The sequence below is a fragment of the Mesoplodon bidens genome (genome assembly GCF_964165515.1).
Source record: "Mesoplodon bidens genome assembly, chromosome: 18".
NCBI lineage: Eukaryota > Metazoa > Chordata > Mammalia > Artiodactyla > Ziphiidae > Mesoplodon > Mesoplodon bidens.
Window position 1 is genome coordinate 47,108,110 of NC_138175.1, and position 24,964 is coordinate 47,133,073.

A 24,964-nucleotide genomic window follows, 5' to 3' on the forward strand; every position below is an offset into this window, starting at 1 on the left:
TTCCTCCTTTCAGGTCTGATTACTCTGCCTGTGCTTCCCCATCACAGCCCTGACACCTATCCTCCTCTGGTCAATTATCTGTCTTCATCTAAGTACTAGGAACTGTGGAGGCAGGGTCTGGGGCTCTTGTTCATTCATGGGTCTATGACCTCCTCCGGGAGCCCTCCCTGGCCCTCTCTCAGGCTGAATGGGGAACTTGTCTGGGCTCCCAGGTCTTCCACCACGCAGCCTCTGATCACTCAGCCTGTGCTTGCGCTGTTTCATCCATAATCACTCTGCCCTATGCTTCTGTCATAACTGTGCTGGGCTGTTCCTGTCTGGTGATGCAGGGACCACTCTGGCGTGGTCACCTCTGGGTAGGCGCTCAGTGAACTCTGGAATTTAGGAAGAATAAACCCCTCGCCCTCAACGGAAGGCTGAAGCAAGATGGGCAAAAACCACAGGTTTCCGGTATGAGCACGTCTGCGACCTCTCCTCCCACCCAGAGGCCCAATCCAAGAGCGAAGGTGCTCGGACGTGGTCAACAAGCCCACGCGCAAGGGCAGCCAGAGCCCCGAGGTTCAACCTGCGAGCGCCGGCGCGCGGTCTAAGCCCCACTGGGCGGAGCCAACGCAAGTCCCGCCCCTTTACCCCGTGCCAGGGGCGGACCCAGGTGCGCCCAGGGAGGAGGACGGCCGCTCAGGTGCCTGATCCCTGCGCCTGCGCTCTAACGCGTCCCGCCTCGCCAGGTGCGCCCCGCCCCTTCCCTGGCCTTCCACCTTCCGTAGCAGCTTCGAGGTAGCCGCCATTATCTCTGGAGCCCACGGAGCGTCTGGGGCGGGGTGTGGCGGGGTTCTGAAGGGTGGGGGGAGTCCGGGGCAAGCGAGGAGCGAACTAAAGCATCGTGGGCGCAGGAGGCAGAGTGTCCGCACACCAAAGGACCGAGAAAGGTGCTTCCCAGATTCTTCCTGTGTGGCGAGGGGACGCGCGCACCTGAACGCGACACGCTCCAGTGCGCGTGCGCGGCAAGGGTCTTCCCGCACCTGATCGCGAGACCCCAACGGCGAGCAGCTCGAGGCCTCGCTTGGGCGGATCGGTGGAGCCCGTCATGGCGCAGCTCTGTGGGCTGAGGCGGTCCTGGGCGCTCCTCGCCCTGCTGGCATCGCTGCTCCTCTCCGGGGCTGAGGCGGCCGACGGAGAACGTGGCGTCCACGGTGAGGGCCCGGGCGGGTCTCCTGGGAGCTGTGGAGGGCTGAGAGGCCGAAGGCGGGGCGTTAGGGGCGGGGTCGAGGGGGTAAGTGGGGGTCTGAGGAGGCCCTGGGCAGGGTCTGAGCGGGGAGAATTGGCGGGGGAAGAAGTTGGGGGCGACTTGGTGAAGCTCAGGGTGTGTAGCTAGACTGAACCTTGGGAAAGACGTTTGGGAGCCCTTGGGAGTGAGGACAGGCGGAGGAGCCAGGGCTGGGAAAAGTTTCCTGTGAATGAGGGAGGAGACTAGCGCTGTTGACCAAGTAGAGTGGCAGTGCCCCTTCCTGTGGCAGGAAGGAGGTGAGGGGCCGAACAGAAGACCAGCCTCTTCCTGGCAGAGAAAAGTTCCAAGAAAGCCCAGGGAGGCCAGCCGCAGCGGGTGGGGCTTGGATTCGGTGACCCGGTGGCCGTTTGAGCCTCAGGAAAGAAGCCCTCGCCCCCACCTTTTTGGATATTGGACAGTAGCCTCCTGAGAAACCTTTCTGGTTCAGTTGCAGCAGAATGCCTCCAAGAAGAAGGGTGTTTCTCAGTGATATCCAAAGGAAGGAAAAGCAAGGCAAAAGTGTTGGGGGGAACAAACTTTGTCAGGGTGCAAGGGGTGGGGAGCCTCTTGGTATAAGAAGAATATTGGCATTGAGAAGCTGGGCTTGGATTCCTTGGCCCGGTCCTTAGAGGTTGGTGGAGGGTAAGGCTGTTTCACCCTCTAAACTCTATGGAAGTTTGGCCTGAAAGGTCCTTTTGAACAAGTGTTGGTCTAACCTTACTGCTTCAGACAGCCACAAGGAGGCTTTGAAAATAGATCTCTTGAAAGAAAAATTCGTTGGTTCAGCAAAATTTATTGAGCCTCTGTTATGTGTCAGGGGCAGCGCTGGCAGCAGCGATAACTGTTGTGACTCAGACAAGCCAGGTCCCTGCACTTAGAGAGCTTATATTCTAGTGGGATAGACAGAGACAGGGAGTAAACATTCAAATAAAGAGCGCTCAGCACAGTATTAAATTAGTAAGACGTAATTGAACGGGGTGAAGTAGACAAACAGGGATGATGTAAGATGATGGGGGCCCCTTTAGCTCTGGTTGTCAGGGGAGGTTTCTGAGCACAGTGACGGCTGAGGTCTAACATGAAGAATGAGCAAGTGGCAGCGACACAGAGGCTTCAGGATCCAATTGGAAGTAGTGGAGTTCAAAGGCCTTGAGGCCGGAGCAAGCTTGGTGGTATTGGAGGAAAAGAGATAACAGCGTGACTAGAGCAGGAGTGTGTTGGGCGGGGGAGGTGGGGGCCTGGAGGAGGATGCCAAGTGGGGAAAATAGGCAGGAGCCAGGTAGCTTTATAGGCCAGCGTTGTGGATGGAAAGAAAGCAAGCAGGATGTATGTGCACCAAGTCATCGCCTGTGGTGTCTTCTGAAGACTGTTAATTTCCCTATGCCTGAGGCAGAGAGGAAAAATTGAGTTGGGGGGTGGGGAGTAGTGTTAAGAGCCAGTGGGGAGAGACTCAGCTCCAGGGAGTTAGGAATGCAGGTGTTGCTCATTCTTGTGGTCTGAACTAGAATTTGTCAGCCCTTCTGGACTTTTCTAGAGGAATTAATTATGTTAGGATATACCTTGCAGTTACCTGGCCTGGGACTTTATCAAAACTGAGTTTGGGGCTAACATCTATTGCTTACTTTGAGCTCTTGTGCATCCCTTAATCCTTGAAACAACCTGGCGTGGTGGTGAAGTTACAGATCTTGCCTAAGGTCACACAATAGTAATTGACAAAGGCAGGTCAGGCTGCAGAGGCCTTTTCTGTTTGTTCCCAGTGGCTTCCCCAGCTGCGGCAGCTGGCTGGACCTACTGACCTTTCAGAAGTACTCCTATCTGGCTGGGTGAACTATTGCCCTTGCTTATCTGAAGTTGTATTTGTATGAAAGGTTTCAACAACTTAATCTGAGGCAGGAGGTAGTTTTTATCCCTCCACCCCTTCTGATTGCTTCGATTTTTCTCAGGAAGCAAGGTCATCCATTAAGAGTGAGGTGTTTCTCCAGCCACACACAGCTGCACAGGTACCTCCAGATGAGTATGGTGGAGGGGAGGGAAGTGTGAAATGAATGTGTATACGGGGGCGATCATAATGATCTGTGTGAAGACATGAGGAGGCTGAGGGGTAGTGGAAAGGTGGTAGGGCCAGTGGATTGTTGGAGTTGAGATTTTGAAGAGACTGGACTAGGAAGCTGGGATACAGTGGGCAATGAGGGAGATGCATGAAAGTGAGGTTCTGAAGAGGCTGCAATTATTGAGACAAGGTCTAGGGGTGACCATGGAGGGAGCGGCTGCAGGGAGGGCAAGATCACTGAAGGAGAGGAGGTCTAGGAACCAAGAGGCCAGGATGGTTGGAGGATCGCCTGTCTGGATATGGAAATCACCAAGACTGATGATGGGAGCAGCAGCGGGAGTGACAGTGAGCCAGGAGCTGAAATCATGGAGAAGTGAGGAGCAGTGACCTGGATCAGCAAATGACCCACAAGGTGGGATACGATTTACTCTGATGATGAGATTCATAACTGGGTGTTGAGGGTGGAGGGAGAATGGTGTCGAAGCAGTGCCCACTTGGAAGGGCACAAGAGAAGCTATATCTTCAGGGGAGAGCTGGGTTCAGTTAGAGTAAGAAAGTGACAAGAATGTTCAGAGAAGAGATTGAAGAACTGAGAGATTTTAAGTTAGGCCATGAGTATCAGAGACTCCAGGAGTTGGGGGAAGGGAGATGCGGACAAAACAGGATGTATGGTGATGAAGGGTAACTGGAGTCTGGGGCTGATGTGGTGATAAGCAAGTGATAGGAGGGTCACATGGTCTCGAGACTGACAATGTTGGTGAGGCACTGGGTGGTGGAGGGCAGATAGGAAGGGGTGTGGGATATAGTGGACATTTGGAGGCTTGGCAAAGTGTCCTGACTCCAGACCTTTGCAGATGGAGGTGGGGGAAAGCTGATACTTCTGTGGGTGTTCAGGTGTTCGTAGCATTCAGGGAGAGTGCCAGTCTGCATGGAAGCACGTAGAGATTATAAACTGGCTGTTCCCAGCAGGCCTCAAACAGGCTTTATGTGACTTGTACAGTTTCTAGGATTGAGAATTTTTTATGAAATATTTTTATTTTTGGCTTTGCCTGAAAAACCTGAAGATCTGGCGGTGCCAGTCCAGTGTTCCCACATAGCAGCCATGGGGTGGCACCAAGTACTTCTTTTGGGAAGGTCAAAGAAGACTGTCTTTCTCAGCCTGTATTTATTCACTTGGCCTGCCCTCTGTATCTTCTAAGCATTAGAGTTGTGACTCCCATGTTAAGAGTATGCCCCATTTAGGAAACAAAGGTAGATAAAACATAATAGCTACTTATAAATTGTACAGTGCAGTGAGTGTGTGTATGTGTGTTATTGTTGTTAGGGAACACCCCTTATCAGGTGGCCACAAGTGTGCATGATTTTTTAATCTCTTCTCGGATGATAAGTCCTGGTATTTGGAGTGCCCCCAAATATATAATTTCGATCAATACAAAGGCAGATAATATATTCCTTTTCAGAATAGAACCTCAGAAATTCCTTTTAGGAGTGGTCAGTTAAGTGTAGTTCCTGCTGCCAATAACTTATGCATCAGAACTTGTGGAAATGGTTCCTTCGCTCATAGCCCTTCGTTGATTGTTCTTGGGAATTTCCACTGGAGACAAGTGCAGCAGCATTCATGTGAGAGCCTCCACCACACTTTGAAGTGATCTTCCATGAGCATCAACCTCTTCGATTAATTAGTTTCCCCAGAACTTTGACTGAAAGAGTGAACTTTCCAGTAAATCTCCAAGAAGCATGTTATTAGTCACCACTCCTTTTTCTTCTCCTCACCCCCATAGATAGTTGTAAACTGAGTGGCCAAAGAGAAGATGACAGATAAGATGGAAAGTGCAGCTGGTGTTGGTGATCAGCTGGGAGTTCTCCAAAGTAGCATCTCGTAGTATTCTTGTCCTTCACAGAAAAGGCACTTGTTTAACTCGCAGGCAAGACAGTTTAGTTCCAGGACAGTTTGAAATATTTATTCAGCACATATTTATTGAACACCTGCCAAGGGCCAGGCACAGTTTTAGGCCCTGGAAACAAAGCACTGAATGAAACAGATGACACCCTCCCGCCCCTATCCATGGCAGTTACATTGTAATGAGAAGAAGATAATACAATAAATAAATGAACAATGAATAGATGACTTGGTGATGAGTACTATAAAGAAAAGTAAGGTGGGGGGAGGGATAAATGAGGAATTTGGGATTAACAGCTACACACTACTATATATAAAATAAACAACAAGGACCTACCATATATCACAGGGAACTATATTCAATATCTTGTAATAACCTATAATGGACAACAATCTGAAAAAGATATATATATATATAAAACTGAATCACTTTGTTGTATCCCTTGAAACATTGTAGATCAACTATACTTCAATTAAAAAAAAAGAAAAAAGTAAGGTAAGGTTTGGTGTGCTTAGTACTAAAAACATGGCCTCTGAGGCTCAAATGGTGACTATACCTGAAGAACATTGAGGGGCTTGCCTTTAGGTCCACTGAGGGAAAGTGGACCCTTGCCACCAGAAACATTCCTTTGCCCTGGTCAGTATTTGAGAAGTCAGCCTGTAATAGAGAAAGCCAGCCCCCAACCTGTTTCTCATTTTACCTATCCCCAGAGTCATTTGCAACATTCAGGCTTGTCTTCAGGTAGCAGCTGGCCAGGCAGCCAAACCTCTGCTTGCCATGTCCTGAGACTGACAGGCCAAATAAGGGATGAGGTAGCTTGTGATTCATGTGAGGCAGGAGAGAACCCTGAAGGGGTCACACTGAAATGACTTAACCCCAGGAGGCCTTGGTGGCCCATTGGTCACATGACTAATGAGGAATTTGCAAATGACCCCAGGAGCATTAGTGTGTCGATTATGGATGTCCTTGTGTGATCCTGGTCACAAATGTCATTTCACTTGTTTCTGACAAGACCTTTTTGAAAACTTATGAAGGAGTGCTGGAACTTGGATGCTGAGGCCCAGGAACTTTGGAGTTAGTTACTTTGAAGTTTATTTGAAGCACATTTTTCATGATTGGAAAGCCATTTTAGAAATGAAGGCAAGTGTTTGAGATGGATCTCACCAATGGGGTCCTGGGTCCCTGGCCTCAGAAGCCCCGTAATCTGAAGTTCCTGAGTTCATATTTGGTACTTTGTCCGTGTTTATTCCAGGGTCAGTCATTTAGAGTCTAGGACATGTTCGGGGTGGGGGTGGGGATGAAATAATATATAGCTATATAATATAGCTATTATAAGGGCTTTCAAAGGCCTACATAGATACCTATATGTCTGTGGTATTGAAATTTAGTGTGGTGCTTAGGAAAAACACGTCTACAAAGGCTCCTGGGGTGGGGTGGTAATGGAAAAAAAGGTTGAGAAACATTGCTCTAGGTAGAGGGTCCATTAGCTGTAATTAGTTTCTGAAAATGGTCCATGTTTCAAAAAAGGTTAAGAACCCCTGAATGTGAATTAACAGACAATTCCATGAAAGACTTTGAAACTACTGTTTCCTTACAAATTTTTTTTTTTTAACATTTAGGACCTTTTTCTAAAATTTGTTTGTTTGTTTGTTTGTTTTTGGCTGCGTTGGGTCTTTGTTGCTGCCCGCGGGCTTTCTCTAGTTGCGGTGAGCGGGCTTCTCACTGCGGTGGCTTCTCTTGTTGCAGAGCACGGGCTCTAGGCGCACGGGCTTCAGTAGCTGTGGCACGTGGGCTCAGTAGTTGTACCTCACAGGCTCTAGAGCGCGGGCTCAGTAGTTGTATCTCACAGGCTCTAGAGCGCGGGCTCAGTAGTTGTGGCGCACGGGCTTAGTTGCTCCGCGGCATGTGGGACCTTCCCGGATCAGGGCTCGAAGCCGTGTCGGCTGCACTGGCAAGCGGATTCCTAACTACTGCGCCAGCAGGGAGGCCCTTCCGTACACATTATTCAGATGGAGCACTGTGCTTCCAGTTATGACTTTAGGTAAGGGCGGGACGTATAGTCCTGCTTGAGTGGTGAGTGTGCGGTGACAGTGGCTAGGAGTGGTGGTTTGCATTGTGCCGGCGGTTGATGGAATAGGTGACCCTTTATAGCTAAATATTTTATATCTAAAATGCCAAGATGAAATATCGGAAACAGCAAGATTGTATGAGCCTTATAATTTGGGTTGGATTTGTCATTGTACATGTTCTTGCCTCATAGATACCTAGGGGTCATTTTAAAGTTTCTGAATGACTTATCCTAATAATGACAACTTCCAGGCACCAGAACCTAGAGGATGTGGCTAGTTAGTAGCTTTCCGTACTGGAAACAGAAGGCTTCAAGTATGTAGAACCTATGCAACTAAGCAAAATAGCTGGATTTATAGGTCACCTTGAAATAAGACTGGCTGTAAAATACATGTCAACTTGGAATTTGGCACAGTAGAATTAAAGGAGCCTTGAATATCGGCCTCCCTGGTATTCAGTACCTCTTCACTGACACAGAGCTTTACTATTCTCTCATTGCTCGGTGAAAAGATAACTTGAAGTCCAAATGGGTAACCAAGGCATAATTTTTCTTATTTTCTTGTCTCCGACCTCTGAATCTCCTGATACTGTAGTGTTGCAGGACTTTGATCTGTGTGATAGTCTGCCATTGTCTTACTGTAGGTGAAGATAAGGAATTTGGTGTCTTCAGGCCCGGCAGGTGGTTGCACAGCAGAAAAACAAAGGGAAGGAGTGATGGTTGGGTTGGTTTGATCGACTCACTGACTTGAGTTTGTACCTTGGTTTTCCATTTCCCCTCTATCCTGTCAGTCACCACGTTCCGTTGGACTCACTAGTGAAATGTGTCATCCTTCCCTTTATCTTCATTCCCACTGTTCCTACAGTAGTCTGGTCTTCATAAAAATATAATATCTACTACTTATTCAAAGCTCTGTGCCAAATGTTTTAAGCTCTTATAATGGAGTAAAAAACGCCTTTAATTTTCACAACACTCTTAATGATTGGTCCCTGTGTCAGAGAAGTCCCTTCCATTTGAATTGTTTTTAAGAAATGCATCTGCAAGTCCACAGAATTTAACTCAATGGGACCTATGGAGGGAAAGCCAGCTGAATCTCCCCACTTGATTACTCACCAGTGAATTCAAATTACATTGAGCAAATGCCCTTTCCCAGACAGGCCATGGTCAAGATAACCTCAAGATTAATAAATGGTGCATGCCACAGCGGGAAACACAAATCTAGGTGCCACAAAATGGGACTTATTGCTAACAAACTTGTCAAAAAACATTTTTATACTAAGTAGATCCAGAATGGGTACAAATCACACAGAGAGGCCTTCACTTCAGCTTGGGCTGAGTTGTATTTATACTGTCCTCAAGTTAGTTCTCGTGCTGACATTTCAGATTTCACTGTAACCTGAAGGAATTTTAAAGAGGAAACTCTCCTGTTTACTACAGAGAATATTTCTGATACAAGATGTATGGGTTTTTCCACATCAAGCAGTTCTCAGCAGACACGGATTGGGTGTTCGGCAATTTAACTCAATTCTGAAACCGCAGGGAGTGAGCACAGATCCTGTAGGTTAGGGGCTCAGTCTCTCAAGACTCCCTCTCCCCCCTCAAATGCCAGTCAAAGTCCGAGGTTGTCCCCTGTCATTTTCACCAACCTGCTATAAATCAAGGGTTGCCATGACCCCCTTGGATCCAATTGGCTAGAGTGGCTCACAGAACTCAGGGTAACACGTTTACCAGTTTATTATAAAGGATACAAATCAACAGCTAAATGAAGACAGAGGTTTGGAAGGGTTCTCAAGTGTAGAAGCTTCTGTCCTTGTGGAGTTTGGGGTGAGCCACCCTTTTGGCATGTGGATGTGTTCACCATCCCAGAAGCTCTCCTAACCCCTTCAGTTGGGGTATTTTATGGAAGCTTCATCACATAGGCATGATTGATTATTAACTCAGTATTCCACCCCTCTCCCCTCCCCGGAGAATAGGGGGTGGGGCTGAAAGTTCCAACCCTTTAATCTTGCCTTGGTTTTTCTGACAACCAGCCCCCATCCTTTTTTTTCTTTTTTGGCCGTGCCACAAGACTTGCAGGATCTTAGTTCACCAACCAGGGATTGAACCCGGGCCCTCTGCAGTTAAAGCGAGGAGTCCTACCCTCTGGACCGCCAGGGAATTCCCCCAGCCCCCACCCTGAAGCTTTCTAGGGCTCCCCCAGCCACTCTCAATTCATTGGCATACAAAAAGACAATCGTACTACTACAGAGATTGCCAGGGTTTTAGTTCTTGTGTCAGAAACGTGGGTCAAAGAACAAATATTAGAACATGCTCCAGCTCTCAGGAAATTACAAGAGTTTTAGGAGCTCTGTATCAGGAAGGGCAGGCGGGGAGGGAACAAATACATATTTCTAATTATGTCACAGATATGATAGGTCTATAATCAGAGCTTTGCCTTATCTTCCTAAGCCTCCCAAGAGCCTGATTTCGATACTCTAAGCCTCTAAAATCTGTACTTTTTTTTGATTAGCCAGGCCTAAATCAGAGAATATGGGGCTTGCCGAATTGAAGAATACTGGGTTTATACATTTTCCAGCTTTATTGAGAGGTTTATACATTTTTGTTGCATGTATTATTGTTCCCTTATTATGAATGAGGAAATGGGTGGGCAGGGAGGTTAGGAAAGCTGCCTCCCATCCCCACCCCAAAACAGTGGGCTAGTAAGAGGCAGCCAGGAATTCCTGCACACCCTGGTCCTTTACCAGAACAGCTTCCTACAGGCCCTGTCCTCTCATCTGTCCTACACACTTTTGCCAAGTGACTCTTCCTTATTGTGTCACTTCCCTATACCAGAGCCTTTGCTCATTTCCTTTGTACCTTGTGTGGCTTACAAGCCCTTTGAATTTAGGGTGTGATTATAATATTTTACCTTGTGTGATTTTCTTTCTATTCTTCTTCTATCCAAGCCAGTCTTGTGGCTCTAACTTAATTGTTTTTTGTTTTTTTTGCGGTACGCGGGCCTCTCACTGTTGTGGCCTCTCCCACTCGGAGCACGGGCTCCGGACGCGCAGGCTTAGCGGCCATGGCTCACGGGCCCAACCGCTCTGTGGCATGTGGGATCTTCCCGGACTGGGGCACGAACCCATGTCCCCTGCATCAGCAGGCGGACTCTCAACCACTGCCCCACCAGGGAAGCCCTCTAACTTAATTGTAAACCCCTGGAGGTCAAGGACTACATTCCCAGTGGGTGCCTTCTATGTAGGATGGCTACTCAGCTCAGTTTACCTTGGAGGGTTCCAATTTATGCCACTGTGTTTCCCACGGTAACTATTAAGAATACCCCTTTTCGGGCTTCCCTGGTGGCGCAGTGGTTGAGAGTCCGCCTGCCGATGCAGGGGGCGCGGGTTCGTGCCCTGTCCGGGAGGATCCCACATGCCGCGGAGCGGCTAGGCCCGTGAGCCATGGCCGCTGGGCTGCGCATTCGGAGCCTGTGCTCCGCAGAGGGAGAGGCCACAACAGTGAGAGGCCCGCGTACCACACACACACCAAAAAAAGAATACCCCTTCTCACTCTGAAAAGTGTCTTAATCTGGAGGATAAATTATATGATCGCCCTATTTACATATATTAGCTATTCACCAAACACTTGTTGCTTACTACTGTTCAGGATACTAGGGAATTTAGTACCTTCAGTTTTATTTACCATGAAATATTTAACTGAAAAATTTAAGCAAACAAAAGGGATGACAATAATCCACTCTCCAGATAAAACCCTTAAAGAAAATACAAGTAATGCATTCACAAAATTAGAATACTCAAATTGTACTAAAAGATACACATGGAAAAGAAAAACTGGAAAAGCTTCTCCCTCCTTTAGTCACTTTCCCTAAAGGTAGATTCATATCTAAATTAACAATTTAAAAAGGAATCATAATATGTAAACCATTCTTTTGCTGTTCTTCTCTCAGACACTTTTCTATACCAGCACATACGTAGTTGTCTATTTTTTTATTTGTTTTTTTGTTTTTGTTGTGTTTTTTTTGCACAATGCGGGCCTCTCACTGTTGTGGCCTCTCCTGTTGCGCAGCACAGGCTCTGGACACGCAGGCTTAGCGGCCATGGCTCTCGGGCCGAGCCGCTCCGCAGCATGTGGGATCTTCCCGGACCAGGGGACGAACCCGTGTCCCCTGCATTGGCAGGCGGACTCTCAACCACTGCACCACCAGGGAAGCCCCAGTTGTCTATTTTAAACAGCTCTGAGTATTCGATTATGCGGATGTCTCACAAGTTATTTCACTAGCACGAACCGGGTGTTCTGGTGGTGAATTTTCAGCTGTTGTAGGTCTGTGCGCACCGAGCCCTTTGTGGATATGGCAATAGTTGCCCCTGTTCTTTGAAACTCTTGAATTAATTGATTCTTCTTGTTTACTTTTTGATACTGAGGAGTGAAGTGTATTCTCTCCTATTTTTTTGTATAAAATAGTATTTTCAGATGTCTGAGGATTATTGTAGCAAATCATTTCCCTTAGCCATTATCCTTAGAATTCTAAGTGGCTTTAATGAAAAGAATAGAGCTGCCTTTAGTGATGGAAGGGTGTGCTGCAGCATTTTTGGCAAAGGATTAACCTGAGGAAGGTGTGGTCAGTGTTGTCATAGAAATGTGAGCCCTAGGAGTCTATGTGATAGCATCTGACCACACCTGTAGGACGTGCTGAGTTCTGTGATATGACGGGGTGGGGCGTGTGGAAAATCTGAGCAGGGTGTTTTTAGCAACACTCTCCAAAGAAGTGATTGGCAAAGTGCAGCTCGTAGTCACTGCCTACATACGGCCTCCACGCTAAGTATGGCTTTTGCGTTTTTTTAATAGTTGGAAAAAGTCAAAAGAATATTTTAAGGCGTAAAAATTATATGAAATGAATTTTTATTGGAATGACAGCCATGGTCGTTCATTTACATATTGCCTTAGGCTGCTTTCATGCTACCGTGACAGAGCTGAATAGTTAGGCTAGGTGACCCATGAAGCTTGAAAGAAAGGCAGTCCTTGCTTTGCACAGTTTTCAACATGCACAGACTTCCGTTACTACAATAAACTAACTGTGAGTACTTGGGTACAGCACAAGTTTCAGCTACTAGCTCTTCAGTCACAAATCATTGTGTAAATCACACATGTGCATAGTGATTGGTCACTGCACATCTGTTACTCAGTTCATACACAGCAAAGCATGTAGTTGTGTTGCTTCCTTGTTTCCCGGTATACGTGACAGTTTACAAAAATGGTTAATCACTAGAGGAAGTTGGCCAAAAAAAACACCAAAGTGTAGCAAAGAGAAAAAGTGATAACACTGGAAGTGAAATTCCAATTGAATATAAACAGAGTGATAGAAGAATGAATTAACTGTGGGGATGTGGACACTGCTTGCCATTTGAGACCGGATATGCAGCCAGAGGAGCTTATCGACAGAAATGAGGAAAGTAGTTGTGACAATAAAAGGATGATCCAGTGGAAGTGTCGCTGGCAGAAACTTCCAGAAAAAGTCAAGCAACTCTCAGCAATTTTGTGTCATTGAAGGGCAAAGGATAAAATGCTGGAAGCTGATCCAAACCTAGAAAGAGGTGTGACACTTCACTAAGGCGAACTGAGAAGATGCTTGTTATGTATCATGAGTTATATGAGTAAAGACCTTCACAAGCACTGTTCACACTACTCCTGGCGACTTATTTATTTACAAAGAAGATTAAACACTTCTATTCTCAAGTTTGTTTTTTTTTTTAATAAACTTATTTATTTTAGGCTGTGTTGGGTCTGTTGCTGCGCGCGGGCTTCTCATTGCGGTGGCTTCCCTTGTTGCGGAGCACGGGCTCTAGGTGCGCAGGCTTCAGTAGTTGTGGCGCACAGTTGCTCCGCGGCATGTGGGATCTTCCCGGACCGGGGATCGAACCCGTGTCCCCTGCATTGGCAGGAGGATTCTTAACCACTGCACCACCAAGGAAGCCCCAATTCTCAAGTTTCTGATGTTTTAACTTATAGCGTACTAAATAAATATTCTTTTTTTTTTTTTCTTTTTTATTCTATACCTTTATAGCCCACAGTTTTTCGTTTTAAAGGTCACGGAACACTCATAATTGTTCCCATTGCTGTGCATGAGTTCACACTATTCTGCCTGTGTTTACTATTTGGCCCATCATAAAAAGAAGTTTACTGAGCTTCGCTCTAGAGAAAACAGCTGGGGGGAGGAGAAGTACCATTTCATGAGTGGCTCCAAGCTTGTGAGGTGATCCAGGGCTTTCTTATTAGTACACAGTGAGGCAAGAAGTTGATGTTCTTCAGTTTATAGCACCCACGGGAGTAAAAAGTATATCAAGGGACTTCCCTGGTGGAGCGGTGGTTAAGCATCCCCCTGCCAATGCAGGGGACACGGGTTTGATCCTGGTCTGGGAAGATCCCACATGCTCCGGAGCAACTAACCCTGTGCACCACAACTACTGAACCTGCGCTCTAGAGCCCGCGATCCATGGCTACTGAAGCCCGCGCACCTTGGAGCCCGAGCTCCGCAACAAGAGAAGCCACCTCAATGAGAAGCGCGCACACTGCAACGAAGAGTAGTCCCTGCTCGCCGCAACTACAGAGAGCCTGCATGCAGCAATGAAGACCCAATGCAGCCAAAAATAAATAAAGAAATAAAAAATTAAAAAAAAAAACCTCAAGCAACTTTAGAACCAGAGAAACCTGTTTTCTGTGACAAAGACCAGTTGTTTGGCAATTTTGTAATAGCCAGTGTTCAGAATGCCTGCCAGGGTTTTGTAATTTAGGTTCATATGTCAGATATTGTGTGATTTTAACCATTTTTAATACTTTCCAAGAGAATGTTACTGTTTCCTAAAGTCAGGAATTCCATGTTTCCATATTCTGAAGCAAGTGTATCCAAATTTGGTGCCCTTCAGCTTTTCCGTTTTTCTTATTCTGTTTTGAAAACGTATAGAATGTATTTAATTTTGCAGTAGCATTTGTGAGCACAGAAATAGAACTTGAAACATATTTTTCATGTTTGTTTTCCAAAACTATTCTGAGACCAGTATATCATTTTGTCATCTCTTAATAAGAACAGTTATTTATTAAGGAATAACTTCCTGAAAATTGTCCAACCGATTCCCCTCAGCCTTGGCCAGTTCTTTGGTATGATGCTATCTATGACCCTGTCATTGAGTGTCGCCATAAACGGGCCTAGCAGAGGGCCTGGCCTTGGTGAGCCCTCCAGTTGTGATGAAGCCTTGAGGAATGTTTTGGCTTTTAGGCAACTTCAGTTTCATGTTTCTCCCACGGCCCGTCACTATAGTGGTTTTTTTCTTTCTTTCCATCCAAGGGGTCGTTTTGTTTGTGCCTGCGCTCTCTGATCAGACCAATTTGAATTCATATACAGCTCTGCTGCTTGCTTAGCTTAACCTACCCAAAGCCTCAGTGTTCTGCTTTGTAAAGGGCAGGGGTGGGGGTGTTACTGCATGAGTCACAGTTTTATTGTGACTATTAGAAATCGTGCATAGAATGTGCCTGGCATCAGGCTTTGTGAAGGCAGTGAAACGGGCTGTCAAGAAATAAGTCATGCTCTGCATTTTGGTTCATTTTGATTTTAAGCTGGGTCTACCAAAGTATAGTATTTTGACTTTTTTGAAGTTTTTTTTTTTTTTTTTGGCGGTACGCGGGCCTCTCACAGTTGTGGCCTCTCCCATTGCGGAGCACAGGCTCCTGTCGCACAGGCTCAGCAGCCATGGCTCACGGGCCCAGCCTCTCCACGGCATGTGGGATCTTCCCGGACCAGGGCACAAACCCGTGTCCCCTGCTCGTCAGGCAGACTCTCAACCACTGCGCCACCAGGGACACACGCTGGCTTCTCTTTGTTGTGGAGCACGGGCTCTAGGCCTGTGGGCTTCAGTAGTTGTGGCACGTGGGCTCAGTAGTTTTGGCTCGTGGGCTCTAGAGCGCAGGCTCAGTAGTTGTGGTGCACAGGCTTAGTTGCTCCGTGACATGTGGGATCTTCCCAGACCAGGGCTCGAACCCATGTCCCCTGCATTGGCAGGTATATCCTTAACCACTGCGCCACCAGGGAAGTCCCAGCTCTGGCCTTTCAGTGCTAAGCTCCCCTTGGCCCAGTTTGATGGGAACATATCCAGAAGGGTCCTGCAGTCTATTTTTTTGCCTTTGAAAGTCCTTTTTCTATACTGGATGTCTGTGTGTTTGATAATGGGGGCAGGGACAAAATCAACACGCAGCTGAAATTCAGTTCAGTCTGGTGGGTTGGTGTCTTTGTTGTTAGATGATGCCTTCCTATACAAAGAAGGAATCACTAGGTAAGCCTGATGGCAACACTTCAGAAACAGTTCACAGAGGAACTGTGCTGCAACTTAAGGCTCTGGTTCTCCTCTTGGGGCTCTGGAAAGCTGTGGGCCTTCTCCTACAGGTCTGTGCATGTTCTGTCTTGCCAGAATTGCCCTGCCAAGCTAACTGGTCTCTGGTTAGTTGTATTTTAGATTTTTGCCGAGTTTCGAAGAGTGTGGGAAAATGCCGGGCCTCCATCCCTAGGTGGTGGTACAATGTCACTGATGGATCCTGCCAACAGTTTGTGTATGGAGGCTGTGGAGGGAATGACAATAACTACATGACCAAGGAGGAGTGTCTTGCAAAGTGTGCTGGTGTCACAGGTAAGACAGTTCTGTTGGGGAAGTTTTATTATCTAGAGACACTTTATTAATTGGGACATAGCTGCCTTTTGCTCTTTGCCAGTTCTTCACTGCTGAAACTGGGAGACGTTTTTAAAAGCAGAAGAAACAGGCACAGTGTGAAGGTCGCCCACACGGTGGTTTCACAGCAGTACCCTCCCTCCTCTTCCCAGAAAGGGGAGAGTAGGCCGCAGACTGAAGCCAGGGGAGGGGTGACATGACTGCGTCTTCTCCCCAACTTCCCTTCTCCCACTACTGAGAGCAGGTCCCACGCCAGGCCTGGTTTGAGCAGAGTCCTCCAGGTCTACTCAGACGGGCTGCCCCCCTTGCTTCCTGGGCATTTGGGTTATTTTTACCCTTGGGACAAATGACTTGAGGAGCTCACCCAGCCAGCCAAGTTATGAATCAAGTTAAAACTAGAACATACTTCTGGAACCCATCCTTCTCTCAGCCTTCGTGAGGGATTCTGTGGAATCAAGATACTGTTGACCCTGAGAGCGTCCCAGTGTAAATAAAAACGTAAAGCCCCACAACAGTGTGCACTGGCTCTGAACAGAGCCTCGAGGGGCTCCTTGAGACCTGATGGCAGTGCGATATTGGTCCTCTGGGGCCTGATCCTTCCTAGGTGTTGCAGAGAGCCGCTGATTGGGCCAGCCAAACTGTCAAAGATTTTCATTGGCGATTTCCTTAACATTGTTACGGGACTTCTTGCATCCTTTCCTGACAGCTTGGTGTCAACTCTGGATTATGATTCTGTGTCAGAATGTGCTGGTGCCCTCAGTGCTCACCGCACTGGCGGTAATCTCTCTTGGCTTTGAACTCTGCATTCAGAAATCAGATAAGCTTATGAAAGTTGTGTGTAAAGAGAGGAAGACAACAGTGGTCTTGGCTGTGAACTGAGGTTTAAAACATAATGCGCAGACACACAAGCCCAGCAGTGACTGAGTGCCTTGAGGAACATTTTATTGACCTTTGTGTGCCCAGTGCCCGGCAGGCGCCCAACAAGTGTTTGGAGAGCCGAGGTGGCTGGTATTAGTTTTGGATTGTACAGATGAGTTCCTCACTTTTGGGGCGGGGGTTGGGGGGCAACTGGCAACCTTACCAGATGGTGATGGAGAAAAATACGGTTTTCCGCTATCAGCTGCGGTCCAATCAGGCGTTGACAGTTGCAAATGTACATTCCGTTCTGGTTACTCCTTGGTTTCTCAGGGGGAAAGTTAAGTGTTAAGAACACAAGCAGTGGACAGTGGGCATTAAGGCGGCATGTCTCTGCAAGGAGCCACAGGGTGTAGTGTTTTGCTGGGAGAAGGCAGACAGCTATCTTCCTAGAGGTCAAGCCAGAGTCTGGCCCCAGCCTTGAGGTCCCGGAAAGCTCATTTGCTGGCACCCGAGCGTGGCTGCACTGCACAGCTCCTGAGGCGTTCTCTTTGGCAACATATTTTCTCCCAGGCAGGCAAGCTCTGTGGGGAGCCAAATGATAATGAGAATGCCAGTTTATTAATTAATTATAATGAGAACCAGAACCACCAAAGGGACCAGACACTTCTGTCCCTGTGCCTGCACCCTTAGTGTGTGTAGGCAAACCTCTCAGCGACATTCCCAGAACATTGCTTGATGAGGGGAGAGGCAGAACTGGGGGAGCTGCTTTGTGATGGGAACGTGTAATGGCATCAGGTTAGGCCAGCCCCACGCCTCTGCACAAGGGAGGGTTCCTCCCTCCTGGACCCTGCCAGCGCTCCCTTTTTTGCATTTCCACCCACCCTCTTAGCTTTGTGTGTGTGCAAGATAAAATATACATAACGTGGGCTTCCCTGGTGGCACAGTGGTTGAGAGTCCACATGCTGATGCAGGGGACACGGGTTTGTGCCCCAGTCCGGGAAGATCCCACATGCCGCGGAGCAGCTGGGCCCGTGAGCCATGGCCGCTGAGCCTGCGCGTCCGGAGCCTGTGCTCCGCAACGGGACAGGCCACAACAGTGAGAGGCCCACGTACCACAAACAAGCAAACAAACAAACAACAACAACAAAATATATATATATATAATGTAAAATTTAGCATTTAACCATTTTTAAGTGCACAGTTTAGTAGCATGAAGTACATTCACAGTGCTGAGCACACCCTTCACTTTTTAAAAATTATTTGTTTATTTATTTATTTGGTTGTGTGGGGTCTTCGTTGCGGCAGGTGGGCTCCTTAGTTGCAACAGGCAGGCTTCTTAGTTGCGGCTGGTGGGGCTCCTTAGTTGTGGCCTGCGAGTTCTTAGTTGCAGCATGCATGTGGGATCTAGTTCCCTGTCCAGGGATTGAACCCAGGGCCCCTGCATTGGGAGTGCATAGTCTTTTTTTAACACACCTGCATCTTTTTTTTTTAGATAAATTTATATATTTACTTATTTATTTATATTTGGCTGCATTGGGTCTTCATTGCTGCACGGGCTTTCTCTAGTTGTGTCGAGCGGGGGCTACTCTTCATTGCAGTGTGCGGGCTTCTCATTGCGGTGGCTCCTCTTTGTTGCGGATCCCGGGCTCTAGGCACATGGGCTTCAGTAGTTGTGGCACGCAGGCTCAGTAGTTGTGCCTCATGGGCTCTAAAGTGCAGGCTCAGTAATTGTGGTGCACGGGCTTAGTTGCTCCATGGCATGTGGGATGTTCCCGGACCAGGGCTCGAACCTGTGTCCCCTGCATTGGCAGGCGGGTTCTTAACCACTGGGGAGCACATAGTCTTATCCACTGCGCCAGCAGGGAAGTCCCACGGCCTTCACTTTTTTTTTTTTTTTTTAAGTTTTATTTTTGGCTGTGTTGGGTCTTCGTTTCTGTGCGAGGGCTTTCTCTAGTTGCGGCGAGTGGGGACCACTCTTCATCGCGGTGCGCAGGCCTCTCACTATCGCGGCCTCTCTTGTTGCGGAGCACAGGCTCCAGACGCGCAGGCTCAGTAGTTGTGGCTCACGGGCCCAGTTGCTCCGCGGCATGTGGGATCTTCCCAGACCAGGGCTCGAACCAGTGTCCCCTGCATTGGCAGGCAGATTCTCAACCACTGCGCCACCAGGGAAGCCCGGCCTTCACTTTTTTAATTCATTGGGTGAGTTAATACAGTTCAACAGGTTATTTGGCCCTGGAAGCCATTCTGTCTTTTTATAATGTCATTTCACACGTCTTTGCTCTGATTCCCAGCTGGTTGATCTTAAAATTTAACCCGCAAGGACAGTCTTGGTTCCTTATTTTCCAAGTTCTGGCAGGTTTGTGGTCCAGCATGTGCACTGAAGGGCCCACATAAAGGAGAAATGGGAGTCGCTGTGAGAGGCACACAGGCCCAAGCCTCCTCAGGGACACAGCTTGCTTTGTTTCACCAGGCAATCTTGGAGGTACACTTTCTCACTGTGCTCTTCATTTGTCCTCGTGTAGTAAACACCATCCATGATCTGTCCAGGAATGGAGCACATTCCTCTGTCCCAAGTGGTAGGTTCTGAAAAAGACCCAGGATGGAATGAGGGCCATGCAGATGGCTAATGTGAAAGGACATTTGTAATTTGGGCATTGTACAAGGGCTTCCACCTCCTGGTTCTGTTTACTCACAGCTGGCGAACAGGGGCTCTGCCTGGGCTGCCAGCTTCCGGCTCCTGGCCAGCATCCTTGCGCTGGGGAGTTCAGCAGCCAAGAGGGCTGAGGGATTCTACAGTGCCTCCTGGCTGACCTCAGCTTCCTCCTGGGGGATAAGGGATTGTGGCTACTGCTGCAAGTGGCTCAGACCCCTTCCCCCGCTTTGGGCTGGCTTCCAGTCCCCTGGCCTCAACCTTCGTGCTGTCTTCACTGCCCTATCCCACCTCCTTGCTTGCTGTATCTCCTTTGCTCCGTGTCGTCCTTGCTGTCCGTCTCCCTCCCTGTGCTAAGAGTCCTCTGTCTTCTGCCACCCCCGCCTCCATTCCCACTGCAGTCCTTGACCTGGAGCTTTGTGTTAGCTTGCTTTGTAGTGCTGACAGCAGCTGCCCCATTCCTCCTTTATGCTTAAAGGCCTCTGCATCAGGAGCCGGGGGTGAGTGGTTCAGATGCACTGGGAAGTCCAGTCCAGCTTTCCCAAAGGCCAGTCCCCAGGCAGTGGGTTCTGCCGGGCGAGACCTGCTGTGGAGGGAGGGAGTCCGCCCCTACCCCATTTGAGGATGGCCCCCGGTCAGCCACTGGCCACACACTGGTTGCAGTCTTGATTCTGGTCCTTTGACTCTGACCTCAGCACCCACATGAGAGTGAGCATTTATTAGTTCAGTGGATTTGCAGAATGCTGAGAGTTAGGTTAAAGTCACTTTCCCGTTTTGCTAGGCTAGGAATCCTGTGACTGTCCTGACCATTGCTTTGCCTGGGTTCATTGCTTATTCCCAGGCTGGCCTCTGCAAGGTCATCCAGAGCCATGGGGCATCATAACTGGCATCATAACTCTGGTTTCTGTCCTGTTTCAGAAGAAAATTCCCCCAAGAGAATAAGGGACCCTCCTCCCTGTGTCCGAGAGTGGACACCTCTGGTCTTCCTCATCACCCCAGAAACTGTGGCTGGGATTAGTTTCCATAGTAACCCCTGAGGTGACAGGCAGGCTTCCCCATCCAGCATTCATTCTGTGTGTGCCGTAGAGCCCATTAGGACTGGGAGGTGATGGAGCAAAGCTGCCCACAGAGGGGGGCTCCACTCCCTTCCAGGTGCCAGAGTGTCTACGCTCCCTCGGTGGGCCCTTTTAGACTCAGCCCCAGCTAGGCGACGTGTCCTGTGTCCATTCCAGCCTCCCTGACACGGATGTTTGTGTTTCAGTTCCCAGAAGGCAGGATTCTGATGACCTGTCCGGTGATATTTTCAACTATGAAGGTATACCTCTTAAAAAACATGTTTTCTTACTTCATTGGGAATTGAGACACACGTGCGGATTTCCATGACGGGTATTGTAGAGCAGGGCTTGCCGGCCTTTCCCAGGTGTTAGGACTCCTGAGCATGCCCTGGGGCAGCAGGGAGCAGGATGTGCCCCAGCAGGCCCTCGGCCTCGCACCGGCTGCGCTGTGGGCGGGATGCTGTAGCCCTGCCTCAGAGTCCCTGACTGTGACATGAGGGGCCTAGTGGAGACCCCTCTGAAGGTTCAGAGACCGAGTTAGCACATGGAGAGCCTACAACAGTGACTGACATAGAATAACCTCCACAACAGTGTAGTCTGGCCATAAAGAGAAAGATGCCTGAAAATGGGGGCCAGAATGGCCACGTCTGTAATGGCCAAGTTTCTTTTAACAGAGAGGTTTTCCCCATTGGCTGGCAGCCATAGGACTGCTTGGGAGCATTGTAGCTCCATTCACCTCTCCTGGGCCCTGCTAATTTGTATCCCTTGGGCTGTCTCACTCCCAGAGCACTGCACTGCCAAGGCCATCACTGGGCCTTGCCGCGCATCCTTCCCACGCTGGTACTTTAATGCCGAGAAGAACTCTTGTGATAACTTCATCTACGGCGGATGCCGGGGCAATAAAAACAGCTACCTCTCCAAGGAGGAGTGCATGCAGCGCTGCTTCGGTGAGTCTGCCTGACTCCTAAATCCAAGAAACAGCCGTGGGCAGATGAACCCTCCTGAGAGGACACCAGTCCCTTTCCTCATCCCTAAAATGAAGGCCTTGCAAATGCTGTCATTCGGACTCTGCCCTTAGTCTTCTCTGGCTCCCTGGTGGGGAAAGGGGTGGGCTTTGGCCCCAGCTGTTGGGCACACGTGTCCTAGGTCCCTACTGGGGTGGCAAGGTCTCAGAACCCTCAGAGGAGCTGGAAGAAGTCGTTCAGAAAGAGCGTGAAGGCCCAGGGCTGAGGGGGATCCTCAGGTGGCTGCAGCTGTGAGGGGAGGAGGGCTGAAAGCTGACCTCAGGGTTGTGTGTTTTCTTCCAGGCAAGCAGTTGTATCCTGCCCTGCCCCGCACTAAAGGTAAACGGCCCCTTGCCCCCCTCCACCTGCCTGCCTTGACTAAGCTCAGCTGTGTTTTCTGCAGGCTCATGTCGTCTCGGGCACATCATCCTTCACTGTAAACATCGTTTTGTTAGAAAGTCGTGTTTCTGCATGAGAATGGCCAGGCAGCTTGGAACATGTGGTGGATGTTTGTCCCATTGTACAGTGTACATAAACGGGTTAGGAGTGAGGCCGTCTCTGCCTAGGCAGCCTCGGGGGGACTGGGGGACACCTCCTACTGTTTTAGGTGTGTGGGATCTGCTGCACTCAGGCCTGGGACTAACTCCAGGTTTTGGGGGGGAACTCTACTGCCATGGGGTGTAGAGAGTTGGTCATGGGTGATAACAAAGGAGGGTGGAAAGCCCTTGCCATGTGTGGGTGGAGCATGGCCCCAGCCAGTGCTGTTGTTCCCAAGCAGTCTGGTCTGACAAGGAGGCTAGGCCTCCTCTAGCTTTTGTTTCTGATTCTGAGCCTGAATCATGGATGGTAGTGTTTGCACAAAAGACCTGCCACACTGGTTTGGCCTCTTTCCACCTGTTTCCCTGTTAAGGAGTCCAGGCCTGGCCTGTGTGTCTGCTCTGCTTTAGAAGAGAAATGAAGCTGGAACCTGGTTTGCCAGGCATAGGGATCTGGAGGGTTGGAGATGGAGAGTGAATTGACCCTGTCCAATTCTGCAGCCAAGTGGGGAGAGGGAGCTGGGTAGCTGCCATAGGAGGCCACATTCCTTAGGTGGAGCCCCGCCTGAAGAAAAAGCATCTTAACTGACCAGTGGGACTGCAGTGGGGCAACCATTATTAAATCTACCTGGGCCCTTAGGAGCATGAGGGTCCCCTCCCGGCCCTGCTCCGATTATACCCGTGCCTCTGCCCTTCCGTCATTCCACAGGCAGCCACCCCAGCCAGCTGCAGGGCCACATCTCTCTCTGTGGCTGGTTGGGGGGGGGGGTGGTGTTTGCACACACACACCAGAGATGTGTGCTTTTCCTGTGCAGATTGCCCCAGAGAGGTGGCAGGGTAGTACAGAGTTGAAGTGGGGATTTTTTGTTCAAAAAGGAGGAACACAAGTAGCCACTCTGTCTATGTGCACATAGCATAGCACCTCCTTTTCTCAGGAACCTACTTCTCAGGACAGTAGGGACTCTCCTTGAGGACTTCCTGTCAAGCAGTGTCTGTTCTCCAGAGCCTTCTGGGTTGGGGTGGGGGGACGTCTGGCCCAAGGGCTGCTGGTCCTCCTCCCAAGCCCATGTGGACACTCTGGCTATGGCCCGCCTCATCCTGCTGGTTCTGAGGCCTCTCTCTCATCCACAGTGGTGGTCCTGGCAGGGCTGTTCGTGATGGTCCTGTTCCTCTTGCTGGGAGCCTCCGTGGCCTGCCTGATCAGGGTGGCGCGGAGGAACCAGGAGCGCACCCTCCGTACTGTCTGGAGCTCTGGGGACGACAAGGAGCACCTGGTCAAGAACACTTACATCCTGTGAATGCCCTGTCGCCAAGGGGCTGCCCTCCTCAACCCCCTGTTAATGAAGAGAATCTGCGAAGGGAGGAGAGACAAGTGTCGAACACGTGTGTGCTTTTTCAAATAGAGTGATTTGTCTGTATTTGCGCGATCATTAGGGCTTTTGGCCTGGTTGTTAATCCAGAAGGTAAGAGGGCTGCTCCCTGGTCTCCCAGGATGGGTTTGCTTTGGAAATTCTCTTAATGAAGGGCTGTGCACGTTGCAGATGTTCTAGCCCTAGATCGGAGTGGGTTCCTCTTCGATTTATTTCTTTGCTTCAGGTATAGTTTTCTTAGCTTATGTTGAATCCTATTGCCTCCTTTCCCGTCACAAGTGATGTTTTAATAGTTTCCTTTGTTTGTTTTCTGTTTTTTTTTTAAAGTAAGCAGAAACATAAGTTTTTTAAATTAGGATTCTGAAAGGAAGAAAGTAAAATGTACAAGTTTAATAAACACGGCCTTCCCTTTTAAAATAAATTTCAGTATGTGCTTTCTTTCTTTGTGGGAATGCTAATTTAAACTCTACCAAAGTTACCACAGGACACTACATGAGATGTCCCATTCCAGAAACAGACTTCTTAAAAATATAGCATCTTTCAGGGCTTCCCTGGTGGCGCAGTGGTTGGGAGTCCGCCTGCCGATGCGGGGGACATGGGTTCGTGCCCCGGTCCGGGAAGATCCCACATGCCGCGGAGCGGCTGGGCCCGTGAGCCATGGCCGCTGAGCATGCGCGTCCGGAGCCTGTGCTCCGCAACTGGAGAGGCCACAACAGTGAGAGGCCCGCGTATGGCAAAAAAAAAAAAAAAAAAAGCATCTTTCAGATCTTCTTGAATGAAATACATCTTATATTCCAACTGAGTGCCCATAAAGTTTCACCAAACAACACTTAGCCTTACCACCTGTGGTAAGCTCTGATATTTTCTTACTCTATTTCACTTTTTTAAAATGTCGGTCTTAGGGACTTCCCTGGTGGCGCAGTGGTTAAGAATCCGCCTGCCAATGCAGGGGACACAGGTTTGTTGATCCCTGGTCCGGGAAGATCCCACATACCATGGAGCAACTAAGCCCATGTGCCACAACTACTGAGCTTGCGCTTTAGAGCAATTAATTAATTAATTAAAAACAAAAAGGGAAAAAATCTTAAAGAATTTTGGTCATACTACACTTTATTTTTTTTAATGACCCACTTCAGCATCCATGATTTTTGTTTTTTTATTTATTTAAAAATAAATTGGAACAAAAAGACAATAAGCTCTCCTTTCCTTGACCCTTCGTAGAAATCCCTTCAGGCCAAAAGGCCACATTCTATACAGACATACCTCCTTTTATTGCACTTCGCAGATACTGCAGGGTTGTTTTCAGTTTGGGGTTTTTTTTTTTTTTTTTACAAATTAAAGGTTTGTGGAAACCCTGCATTGTCAGATGATGGCTAGCAGTTAAAGTATTTTCTTAAAGATGTTGGGGGTAGGAGTTTATTAATTAATTAATTTATTTTTGCTGTGTTGGGTCTTCGTTTCTGTGCGAGGGCTTTCTCTACTTGTGGCAAGTGGGGGCCA

At 48.6% G+C, this 24,964-nt stretch overlaps 1 protein-coding gene across 1 annotated transcript; it reads left to right on the top strand.

Annotated features, from left to right (window-relative positions):
• Positions 1 to 824: 824 nt before the first annotated feature.
• LOC308605614 (kunitz-type protease inhibitor 2-like) lies at positions 825 to 24,516 on the top strand. The gene is made up of 6 exons (XM_081215837.1): positions 825 to 1,193; positions 15,782 to 15,952; positions 20,761 to 20,814; positions 21,340 to 21,501; positions 21,862 to 21,897; positions 23,226 to 24,516. The coding sequence occupies exons 1-6, from the start codon at positions 1,088 to 1,090 to the stop codon at positions 23,390 to 23,392; spliced, it is 696 nt and encodes a 231-aa protein (XP_081071963.1). The 5' UTR covers positions 825 to 1,087; the 3' UTR covers positions 23,393 to 24,516.
• The last annotated feature ends 448 nt before the right edge of the window (positions 24,517 to 24,964 follow it).

Coding starts and splice junctions, on each gene's coding strand:
- LOC308605614 (XM_081215837.1), top strand. CDS start 1,088: ATGGCGCAGCTCTGTGGGCTGAGGCGGTCCTGGGCGCTCCTCGCCCTG. Junction 1,194..15,781: donor CGGAGAACGTGGCGTCCACG/GTGAGGGCCCGG, acceptor GTTGTATTTTAG/ATTTTTGCCGAGTTTCGAAG. Junction 15,953..20,760: donor AAAGTGTGCTGGTGTCACAG/GTAAGACAGTTC, acceptor TTTGTGTTTCAG/TTCCCAGAAGGCAGGATTCT.